The following is a 12,276-nucleotide window of genomic DNA, read 5'->3' as shown; positions in this document are numbered from 1 at the left end:
TGTGTGAAGAGAAAGTTTCAGAACTTTTACCTTTTGTCCCCCTGCGTCTCTTAAGTGCAATTTCACCTGCCTTCCAACCCCCAAAAGATGGTCATGATCATCACCATTTTAAGCTTCTGAGAAGAGTCTGATTATACCAGGCAGTTGAGCCTTTACCTGGCTGATCTATGTGGGGAGCTTTTGATACTGAAGTCTCCTACTCAATGATCTAAAGTACCCAGTAAGAATATCTGGAAACCAATAGTCCCTACAATGAGTTTGAGGTACAACCAAATTTGGGAGTAAAAACCTCAACTATCTCAGTATTAAGAGGGACAAACTCATTTTCTCCTTGTTTCCTCCAAGATAGCAGAGGAACAGAAAACATAAAAACTACAGAAATGGACACATTTTCTATACAGACGGCTTATACTTCATTCTTCCAAGGTACACACGACACTCAACACGAGACAAGTTTATTTATCATATACACAAGTGGTGTCTGACATCTGAGAAAATGCTATTTACATAAAACATCGTAGATTAAAAATACATAGTATTTGTATTTTAATACAACAGGGTCCCAGGATTCAAACAAGGAACTTTGATTCCAACTTTGCATTATACATTTGTCGGTTCTGCTACAAAGAACTATAGTGGAAGCAAACTTTGGCAGTATTATTTCTCGAGAGTCAAATATTAGAGAATTTCACACATGTGGTTTTGCATCTGTAGAGGAAGATACAACTTCTTCAGCACATGTACCGATTTCTGAATCTTCCACTTCAGAGTCCTCACCAGTTTCCTCTTCAGAATCAAATTCCTGACTATTTGGTGATTCGAAGTTATCCAGAGGTCCATCATGCAGTCTCTTTTAAAAGGAATAAACGAACAATCTATTGTAAATACTTAAAAGCCCAAGTCCACTAGCAGTATGCTGATATAATTTACCCTCAATGTTCTAATGAGGTACTTTTCATAATGCTTCCCCATTAAAGTCACCTACAATCAATCAAATGTTATATCAAAAGCTCTACTATGTTAAACCATATTTCAGTAAAGTTGCAGCACTTAACATTTGCTCATTTTTTTTCAAGTTTATTTTTTTTTGAGAGAGAGAATCCCAAGCAGGCTCCACACTGTCAGCACAGAGCCCAACAAGGGGTTCAAATTCACAAGCCAGAAGATCATGACCTGAGCCAAAATCAAGTCAGATGTTTGACTGAGCCACCCCAGGTGCCCCGAATTGGCCCTTTTTTTTTTTTTTTTTTTTAAAGCACTGGCATGCTTTCACAGTGTAACTCCAATCACTTCTCAAGCTACTTATGGTGAAGGACCAGGTTTTTAAATTTCCAGTAGCTGTGAACCAATGGCAGTTAAGAAAGGCTATTACAAAAAAAGAGTGAGCTATTTCAGTACTTCCAAATGAAAACTCAAAACATTAATTCTGTCATGGCTTTAAAATGTAAGCAATTCGGTACAAGAAAAGCTTTTATTTCAAAAACTTTCTTCCTACCAGCAAGATGATTTTTTGCAAACACAAGTAAGTTTGAGACCTATTTTTTTTTAATGTTTATTTTTGAGAGAGAGAGAGAGAGAGAGAGAGCTAGAGCAAGCAAGGGAGCACGAGCGAGCATGACCAGGGGAGGGGCAGAGAGAGGGAGACACAGAATCAGAAGCAGGCTCCCGGCTCTGAGCTGTCAGCACAGAGCCTGATGCGGGGCGTCAGCCCACAAGCCGTGAGATCATGACCTGAGCCAAAGTCGAATGCTTAACCGACTGAGCCACACAGGGTCCCCAAGACCTTTTTTTAGCTCAAGACTGCAAAATAACAATTATCAACCTAAGTCTTTTTTTTTAAGTAACCTCTACACCCAATGTAGGGCTTGAACTCATGACCCCAAGATCAAGAGTCATGTATGCTCTACCGACAGCCAGCCAGGTGTCCTGCAGGCTAATTCTTATAAACACATTAGTTTCTTCCAAATTGAAAAGTCAGATACGACCACCAAACTCATTTAGTGCACCAATTAACAGTTTTATATATGACTGTAATGTCACACTGGCATTAAAGTTAAATTAAAACCAGTTTAAAACTTTGAACTGTAAAACAGAAAAATTTTCCATAAATTTTTCACATGTAAATAAATCTCTTTATATTTCTACAAGAAAATAGCTGTTCTGTTGCTTCATGAGAATTATCTGCAATCACTGGGCTCTTATTACAGGCAAGGACTTCTCTGAACTTTCATCATTGTTAACTCCTTATTTTCATACCAAGCATATAGCACCCACTATTGTCCCATTTTACAAATGAGGAAAATGAAGGCCTGACAAGATAAATAACTTACCTGATTTAACAAACTTTATTGTGCGAGGCAGGGAGCTAAGACTCACATCCAGGAAATCGGGTTCCAGAGCCCAAACCCTTACTGATTACACTACTGCGTCCCACTGTAACAGATGATTCTGCATCAGGAGAACATTGAAATACCTACCTCTATTACCTCTGCCATATACTGTACGTGTTCTGCTACTTCCGCCAATTCTTTATTTTCCTTTTTCAGGCGGGCAATTTCATTGTCCTTCTCTTCAATCTCTTTATGAAGCTATACGATATAAGTAGAGTTCAGTATTCCATACACCTGCCATGCTACAAACCCAGACCATACGCCTCCAAGTATATATCCGATAGACACACGTAGCACGAAGGCTGCTAACACCACCACCACCTTCAGCTCTCGGTACAGGAAGCTGCTTTTGTATCACAATTCTGACGCATAAATCCTTTCTAATTAAACCTTTCTTAGGCCAACATCAAAGCTAATTTATATCGCTCTAACCAAACATGTGAAGCGATAGAAGGAAAATCCTCCTGAATGTTAAAAACTGCCACAAATTCTATTTGGTACATACTTTCTCATTTTCCTTGAGTGCTTCATAGAGAGCCTTCCTCCGTTTCTCTGCCACTTCTTTCCAATATTGAGAGGATGGGTTTTCTAAAATAAATGAATGTTTTACATATAGACCTTGAAGACAAGGTTACATGCTGCTATAAAAAAACACTACTTTTTTCTACTAAACAAATCCTTCCACAAGATTTATAAAGCATTGCTAGGTTCCTTTTGATCTCCACTGCCATTCAGATCCAACCGGCTCCCTCTCTTCGCCGTGTTTCTGCTGGCTGCCCTCATTTTCTGACATACTCAAATCCCTTTCTTCAAATCCATTCTCTACACCCTTTTCTTCTGAAAAGCCGATTTCCAAGTTTTATAACCCTTAATTAATCACTACCATCCACATCTGGATCTTACCAAACAGTAAGGCCGGCCCAAACTTACAGTGTATGTGTATTTACAACCATAAGAAATTTTAAATTACCAAAACATTTGAGTAAAATATCTAATTGTGTCTCCAGGTTAAGAGGTTGTGTGCAGAATTCATAACTGTACAACAAATATTTACCTTTATTAAGAAATTTAAGATAAAAGTTATACATATTTTCATACCTGCAATCATAAGATCAAATGCTTCCTGAGTAACTCCACTAAAATCTTTATTTTCACTATGTTCTGGGACAATGACAACTCCAGCGCTGGAATTCTTAGATGTTAACTGGTCGTTCCAATGTTTCCTTTTGGACAAGTCTTTAACCAACTATAATGAAAATACATATATCAATCTCATTTATTTTGATTTAATGAATGAAAGTTGGACGGTTTTGTCAGTATGTATTAAAAATAGAGTGCTCGTCTGTCTTTTTTATATCTTTGGATCTTTTAAAAAATCACAAATTTTAAAACTCTATGAAAATGTATAGTTATTTTAGAAACCTTATTTGCAGCAACTAGATTAGGCTTGGGTCTAAGGCTTAGCTGAAATCATGTTTATTGTTTAAATAACAGAGTGCCACAGAAAGGTTATTTTCAACCTTGCAAAAGTCTAGAAGCCCTCATCAGTGATTCTATCCTGATAGATAAAATCTAACATTTTATTCCCAAAACATCAAACATTACTCCTGTTGGCTACTCAGAACTTACTACACCATCCCAGTCCTACTAATTATTCATACCAATTCTGAACTTCCTAAACTCAACCATCACTACACAAACCACTGCTGTGAGAAACATGCAATTGTTACTCTGGTTTCAATGATTTAGACATCTCTGTAAAGGCAGGCTCATCAGAACCCCATTCCAGCCCAGTAACACATACCTCATTTTCTCTTCCAACGAGAGCTCCAGCTGCAGAAGGCTGAATCATCTTCAGAGTCCTTCTTGGGACAGGACTATTCTAGAAGTCAACATAATTTATTATCTGGTTACTGAGTTGCTATATGGGTTGTTGCTCTTTTATTCCTGCTATGATTTAGGAAAAAAGAAACACTAAGAACACTAGTATTTGTTCTGCTATATAATTTTATTGTTTTTTCTTTCTAATGCTTATTTATTTTTGAGAGAAAGACAGAGTGTGAGCAGGGGGAGGGGCAGAGGCACAGAACCCAAAGCAGGCTCCAGGCTCTGAGCTGTCAGCACAGAGCCTGATGCGGGGCTCGAACTCACCAACAGCGAGATCATGACCTGAGCTGAAGTGAAGTCAGACGCTTAACCGACTGAGTCACCCAGGCACCCCTGTTCTTCTATATAATTTTATAATGTTGCATATGAGCAACACATTGGTTTATTCAACTAGCAAACGTGTTATCTCCCTAAAATTATAATAAAGTTTGAAAAAATCCTAAGAATGGCTCATATTACCCAAACACGAGTTTGCGACGCGAGGAGTTTGCTACACGAGTAGCATTCCTCCTTCCATTTCAATATATGCTGTTATTACAGTCATTTTGTCAACTAATCACATCTAGTTAGAACAAAAATGTAACAAAATTTCTAAGCTCTAATACTTCAAACCATATGTGATGAATTCCAGTACAACAGGAGTACTTGTATTCCCTCTTAAAAAGATCTGCCACACAGACGCCTTAGCATTTATGGTAGAAACCCACAGAAGAGGGAAATTGAGGAAAAAGATTAATTATTTACACCGCAAAATACTTCTTTCCCTAAACAAAAGGATTCATCTCAAGACTTCCGTTAAATAGTGAACATTTCCTAACACTTGTATGTATTTACCAAAGGAATTTAATTTTTTTTTAAATGTTCATTTTTTTGAAAGAGTGGGGGGGGAGGGGCAGAGAGCGAGGGAGACACAGGATGGGGAGCGGGCTGAAACTGAAACTCCCGCACCATGAGATCACGACCTGAGCCAAAGTCAGAGGCTCAACCGACTGAGCCACCCACGCACCCCAGGAATGTAATTTTCAAGAACGTACTTTACACAAAACCAAATACACCCGTAAGAGGACCTGACTGCAGAAGCAGTTTTGCTTCAAGCCTGTTCATCCGGAGACGGCCAAAATGGCAGTGCTGGAGGCGCCAGGGTACTGTAAAACGCCCATGCTCCAGTTTTGAAAAAAATATACCCTTCCTTAAAATATGGAAATAGATTCCCATAGATTTCCTGACCTGAAAGCCCTGTTTTTGCAAAAAATCATTAGTTATACTGCCACCATGGGTTAGCAAACAAAGGTGCACACTCGAACAAGGGCTGCAAGAACATGACACCAAAGCAGCGTGAGAAAGTTACCGATTCCATACTGCAGTTCACATGGCAAGAGCTTGCCTTTCCCACGGTAAACTTTCTACGGCTGATCATTATCTCACTGTTTAACCGAAGAACAAATGCCAACCACTCTGAGAACAAATATTACACCAACATTGCAGATGTCATTTTATAGATTAGTCACCAGCCCCCAGACAAATAGAAGAAAACCTAACTTGGGATCCTTAAGAATGGGAGGTGTTAATTTATTTAAATGCTTGCTACTTATAATGGCCAAAGAAGCCAGATAAATCACTGTCAGAAAAAAAATGAGTTTTCAAGATTAACTTTTATACATGTAAGCTTTAAGCATCCAGCCCCAAAGATGTAATACTGCTACTGTCATTTTCTTTATACAGATTATACACTGGAATAACAGATTCTTTAGAGCCAAAATGTTCTTCTACATTAATGGGCCATAATGTTTTTATAAAACAATTTAAGACTCTCTGAACCCTTCTCTCTCTCTCCCTCAAAAAGAAGAAAAAACACACACAAAAGCACTACTCACAGGGAATTTTGCATACAATTGGTAAGAAAGCCATGAGCAACCATAATTCACTCTTACAGATCTATTTTTATTTAAAAAAAATTTTTTTTAACATTTTATTTTTTTTAAGAGACAGGGACAGAGCATGAGCAGAGGAGGAACAGAGAGAGAGGGAGACACAGAATCCAAAGCAGGCTCCAGGCTCTGAGCTTTCAGCACACAGCCAGATGTGGGGCTCAAACCCATGAACCAAGAGGTCATGACCTAAGCTTAAGTCGGACGCTCAACCACTGAGCCACCCTGGCGCCCCTTACAGATCTAGTTTTAGTCCAATTTTCTTGTTTTACATAGATGTGAACAGAGGCTGCAATGCTAAATAATTTACCCAAGGGGTGCCTGAGTGGCTCAGTCGGTTAAGCAAACGACTTCCGCTCAGGTCATGATCTCATGGTTCGTGAGTTCGAGCCCCAAGTCAAGCTCTGTGCTGACAGCTCAGAGCCTGGAGCCCGTTTCAGATTGCATCTCCCTCTGTCTGCCCCTCCTCCGCTTGCACTCTGTCTCTCGCATTGTCTCAAAAATAAACATTAAAAAAGTAAATAAATAAAAATAATAATAATTTACCCAAGGTCACAGTTTTGGAGGCTGAATCAGAACCAATCAGAACTCTAATCCTTTTATATCCGAGATAGTTTTACTCTAGCTAGTAAACATTAGATTCCTCTTTAAATAGAAGGATCTGCTGAAATCTGGGATTTGCCTCAAAATAATTAGGTGACTCAAGGCGTGAATGAGGATGTAGATGAAACAAGACTGGCAATATCCTGGTAACTGTTAATTGAGAGTATTATACTATTGACTCTGAGTATTTAAAGATTTTTATACAAATTATCAATGCACGGTATTAAGAAAAATAATGTAAGGACACTAAGGCAAGGTCAACCACCTATTAGCAAGCACCTGTTATCCCTTATGAAAAGGTTTTATTTACTCTATTTAATTTGAATCTGCAAACTGATAGATTTCCTGAAGATGTCTCATTCTCAGGAATCCTCAGCAGCTAAGTTGTGCAGCAGAACCTAGTGAAGTTGTAAATTCATTTAGAACCTTAAAAGCAAAGTCAGTCAAAATTACAAATTCAAAATTAAACTCTGTTCTTATTATTATAAGAATAAATATTTGGGATAAGATTTCCAGTGACACTATTATATGGGGATTCAAAAAGTGTAGCAAAACAAGCAGGTTAGATGGTAAGGAGTATAATGTACTCTGAAAACACGTACGATATAATGCAAGATGTGTCTCTGTGCTCAAAGACACGAATTCCAAAGATACAAAGGATTTTAATAAAAATCATTTCAGAAAACGTAGGAGTGGAAAGAAAGCAACACAATCTTACAGAAAATCCTAAAGAAACTACTAAAAAACTATTTAATAAACAATTTCAGCAAGGCTGCAGGACACATCAAATTCAAAATATAAAAATCACCTGTTTTCTATACACTAGCAATGAGCACACAGAAAATTTAATGCAAGAAACAATTCTATCTACAATAGCATTAATAAAATACTTAGGCAAAAAATTAAACAAAAGGAGCATAAAACTCAATACTCTGAAAATTACAAAACAGTATTGAAAGAAATTTAAAGATAACCTCAATAAATGGAAAAAACATAGCACATTCATGGATCATAAAACTTACTTTCCACCATAATTAATTTTTTCAAGGTTCTCTGTTGTTACCTGTCCTCTGGCTAAAAGTTCGATACTTCAAAGTTTATAGAAATTACAGCCAGGTTAAATTTTGTTAAATTATGTCAACCTAGGAGTGCCTGGGTGGTGCCTGTTAAGCATCCCAACTTTTGATTTCGGCTCCGTCATGATCTCATGGTTTTGTGAGTCCAAGTCACATGTCAGGCTCTGCACTGACTGTGCTTGGGATTCTCTCTCTCTCTCTCTGTTTCTGCCCCTCCCCTGCTGGTGCTCTCTGTCTCTCTCAAGATAAACAAACTTAAAAAAATTTTTTTAAACTTATGTCAAACTACTTCTAACCACATGCTTTCTAAAACAAAAGTGATCCTATCACATACCTTTATGTTTTCTTTGATTTCTTCATGTTTCTGCTTCATATTGGGATTCATGATACACCTGGTGAAGCAAAAAAGATTAGTAATTCATAAGCAGAAAATGGTTTGCACCTGAAGGTGGAGTGCAGATTTTTGTTGTTATTGAAAATACTTAACGACCATAGAAATCCTACCACTGTATGGTGGAACTATCTCATCTCACGGTACCCAAACTCAGCCCTATTGATGACAAAAGTGTCTGAAGTTAGTGACTCTTAGTATCTGTATTATACACATAAATAATTCTGGTTGGAAACATCTTGTTACAAAAGGAAAATTATGTCTTCTAAACAGTTTTACAAAACACTATTCTGTCCTGGATTAAATACAGAAAAGATCTGAGAAATGGTCACCAAGAGAAGCAAATACGGTCACCAGGTACTTGGGTATGCTCAGGTCCATCCTTAAGAAGAGCATTCTAGGGGCCCCCGGGTGGCTCAGTGGGTTAAGCATCCAAACTCTTGGTTTTGGCTCAGGTCAGGATCTTATGGTTTTGTGCCGCCACCGCAGAGCCTGTTTGGGATTCTCTCTCTCCCCCTCCCGTAACTCGCTCTGTCTCGGGTCTCTCTCAAAAGAAATAAACTTAAAAAAAAAAAAAAAAAGAATAGCATTCTAACTTTGCTGTTTCAAAGGCAGCTTTAAGCTGTAATAAAATTGGCTCTGGTAACCAGCAGTTAGTAGTGATTTAATATCCAATCAAATGAGATTATATAATTACATCTGTAGGGAATGTTTAACCACCACCGTGAACTGAGTAAGACATTGAGGGAAGAAAGACGGAGAAGATAAAGGGATTACGCAATGTGGTTAACCAGACCACAGGGCCAGAACTCACTCCAAATCCAACCTTAGAAAGTCCTGGATAGGTCTATACCTGCCAAATCTCCCCGATACATGTCTATACCAGCCAAATAGATCTCCCTGACTTCTGTGGTGTATGCCTTTACTCAGTGCAGTGGCTTTCAAACTTTGACTATGACACACCACCTGTGCCCCAGCACACACAGTCCCCAACTGTATGATGCTATTTTCTATCCTATTTCAGGTTGAGCCAATGCGGGCGGGGACCCACTACCCTGAGCAATGTTTATTTTCAAAGTGCGGGTCGCAGCCTGGGATCCCTGAATCATTCACTAGGTCATGAACATTGTTTAGAACAGGACAGAAGAGACGAGAAGGTATCAGAGTGCACAGCGTGTAAGGTCCTAAGTACTGCCTCGTGAAACGTCTAATGTCCTTGTTTGGCTCCTAAACTGTGATGTAAAATGTGCTTCAGTAAGAGTCAGGGTTAAAACAGGTGAGGGTCACTGACCAAGTGCAATCTTTCGCGTGTTTATCAAACTGTGGTCAGCACCCTGCACCCTTACCTCTCCGGCGTGGGAAACGCTGACCGACCCGACACCAGGGTTACCAAACCGGGATCGCAGGGTCCTGAGACCTCCCCCCGGGAGCCCAGGCTGCGGACCCCTCGGATCCTGGCCAGGAAGACGCAGAGGGTGGGGGTTCCGCCTGGCCCGACAGCCGGGCACGCGCAAGTCGGATCTCTTACGGCACCGGCTGCCCAACGGCGCCGCAACCAGGAGCCCTACAGGAAGCCAGGGACCCGCAACTCGGCGGCCTGACCCGGAGCTCCCGCCGCGGCGCACGCGTCCGGGACGCGCCCGCCAACCAATAGGGAGCGCGGACGGCGGAGCGCGCCAAAACCGACCCAGCCAATGGGGCAGCCCCTCGCCCGCCGGCCCTGCCTCCCCAGCCAAGGCCCCCGCAACGCCCGGGTCGCAGCCACCCTGACCCCCAGCAGCCGCCCGGCAGCCGTCGGGGAGCGGCTCCCGCGTACCCACTTCCCTCACACTTACCGGATGGGAGCGCCCAATCCCCGTGGCGGACGCGGGAGGCCGTGGCAGGAACACCTCGCACAGAGGTCGTAGCCGCTGGAGTGGCTGGCGCCCGCCCCCGGCAAAGCTTGCGAACTCCGCTCGGCTGGCGCGATGGTCACGTGACCCGTTGACGCGAGACGAATCCAGCGAATCGCCTCCCGCCTCCGCCCGGGCGGCCCACCCCTTCCCGCGCCTGCGCGGTGGGAGTAGCGCGGAGTGGGGTGGGGACGCTCGGAGGTTTTTGCTCCTGCGAGGTCGCTGCCTTTCGACCTCCGGTCGGAAGGCCCTTGGGCGTGGAATGCGGTCTTCTTTGTGCCCTGTGCGCGGGAGGAAGAAGCTCTCCCCGGTAGACGGAAAACACCGGGAGTAACAAGCTCTCCTATAGGTAGTGCACGACTCACCTGTCGGCACAGCCCTGGTTCCTGCACTCCTAATGGTGTGGAGGGCTCCCGTGTTGTGGTGCGGTGGGGGCCGCGGACCTGCAGCCCCTCACCCTCCCGGGGTCGGTCCAGGCGGGGGAACACGTCACTGCAGTTTTAAGGGGCAGGGACACCTTAGCAACACCTCTAGCTTTGTTTTCTAATTACTCTGCAAAACACTCAGCCTGCTTGTGGACACATTTGGGTTCGCCAAGTTCTGTCTTTTGTTTACGTCTACGGTACTACGAGTCTGTTTCCCCATTTAACTTTCCAGGGGATTAGCATTCTCAGGGAATATCACCAGCCACGCACAGCGCCGCCTTCGGGAAGCGCTTTCTAACCTGCGTGCCCACGTGCCCCCCTGCCTATCTCACCAATGTCTTTTTGACCGAGCTCACAAGGTACAAAGCAGTCATGTGGTCCTGGCTTTGTTGGTTAGAAATAAGGCTAAATTCATAAAGGAAACGGTCCATTGATTGGAAGACAGACTGGGTTTCCAAAGTGAGAATTCTGATGACCAGTACCAAGTATAAGCATGGTGTCATTTTTTTGTTTATTTATGTAGAGAGAAAGAGAATCCCAACCAGGCTTCCAGAGCCTGATGCAGGACTCGAACCCACAAACCATGAAACTATGACCTGAGCTGAAATCAAGAGGCAGATAGATGCTCAACCGACTGAGCCACCCAGGCGACCCAGCATGGCATCATTTGACTGAAACACCAGCCAGTCAAAATAGTAGTTCTGGCTACCAGTTTCTTGACTCAGCCACGTGATGAAAAGGGATCACTGGAAAGACCCAAAATACGTAAGTATATATTCAAAAGTATATAAAAAGTAATGTTCAGGTAGCCTGTATTACGTAGGGTGTAAAGCAAAGTTCGTGCTGTTCCTTAACAGACTTAAAAAGCTGGAAAAGAAATCTCTTCCACATGAAAATGGTAAGCAAACCAGAGAGGCAGAATCTAGAGGTCACCAAAGTTAAAAACCTAGGGAGCAGTAAGAGAATTGGTGATTTTCCAATAGTATCATGAAGCTCACTTCCCCAAATGTAATCTGTAGTTGCTAATAGTATTGTTTAGTTTTGAAATGGTGTAGGGAGACTTTTACTGTATATGTTCAGTATTGCTTTTTTTTAATTCAACATACCAAAGGAGATGATGCCTATTTTAGGAAAAAATCATGAAGTTCCCAGAATCTGAAGCAACCATTTTACTAGCTTAGGTTATATCCTTTCTGCTTTGCCTGCTAAATGAAAACTAGTTTATGTGACTAACTCACATCTGTACCTGTGCTATCCTAGTTGGGTGGCCACTAGTCATACACTTGAAATTTATCTAGTCTTCATCGAAATGTTATAACGTAAAATATATGCTGGATGCCAAAGATTTAGTACTAAAGAATGTAAGCCATTTCCATATTTTTTTGTATTGATTACCTGTGGAAATGATACTTTGGACATATTAAGTTAAATGCATATATTGTTAAAATTCATTTCACTGGTTTCTTTTTTACTTTTTAAATTTTAAAAAATGTTTCTTATTGAGAGAGAAAGAGAAAAAAAAGAGCATGCCCATATGCAGAGGAGGGGTGGGGGTGAGGTGGGAGCAGAGGATCCAGAGTGGGCTCTGCGCTGACAGCAGAGAGCCCAGTGTGGGGCTCAAACTCATGAACTGTGAGATCATGACCTGAGCCGAAGTCGGACACTGAATCGACTGAGCCTCCTG

General features: G+C 41.6%; 1 protein-coding gene and 1 pseudogene across 2 annotated transcripts; one reads left to right on the top strand and one right to left on the bottom strand.

Moving 5' to 3' along the window:
- Nucleotides 1–434: 434 nt before the first annotated feature.
- GMNN (geminin DNA replication inhibitor) lies at nucleotides 435–10,243 on the bottom strand. Of its 2 annotated transcripts, none has more exons than XM_015064783.3 (7): nucleotides 9,622–9,935; nucleotides 8,219–8,276; nucleotides 4,195–4,272; nucleotides 3,489–3,636; nucleotides 2,896–2,978; nucleotides 2,478–2,588; nucleotides 435–850 (listed from the first exon to the last, which is right to left on the bottom strand). In XM_015064783.3, the coding sequence occupies exons 2-7, from the start codon at nucleotides 8,267–8,269 to the stop codon at nucleotides 689–691; spliced, it is 633 nt and encodes a 210-aa protein (XP_014920269.1). In that variant the 5' UTR covers nucleotides 8,270–8,276; nucleotides 9,622–9,935; the 3' UTR covers nucleotides 435–688. The 2 variants fall into 2 exon arrangements, with proteins under 2 accessions (XP_014920269.1, XP_026896226.1); XM_027040425.2 differs by lacking the exon at nucleotides 9,622–9,935 and adding an exon at nucleotides 10,111–10,243 and having other exon boundaries at nucleotides 436–850.
- Nucleotide 10,244: 1 nt separating this feature from the next.
- The window catches only part of LOC113593967 (protein numb homolog), a 54,274-nt pseudogene continuing 52,242 nt past the window's right edge, over nucleotides 10,245–12,276 (top strand).

This window comes from Acinonyx jubatus, chromosome B2, assembly GCF_027475565.1.
Source record: "Acinonyx jubatus isolate Ajub_Pintada_27869175 chromosome B2, VMU_Ajub_asm_v1.0, whole genome shotgun sequence".
Classification (NCBI taxonomy): Eukaryota; Metazoa; Chordata; class Mammalia; order Carnivora; family Felidae; genus Acinonyx; species Acinonyx jubatus.
Note: the sequence above shows the minus strand (reverse complement) of the source record. Positions and strands in the feature narration are given on the sequence as shown.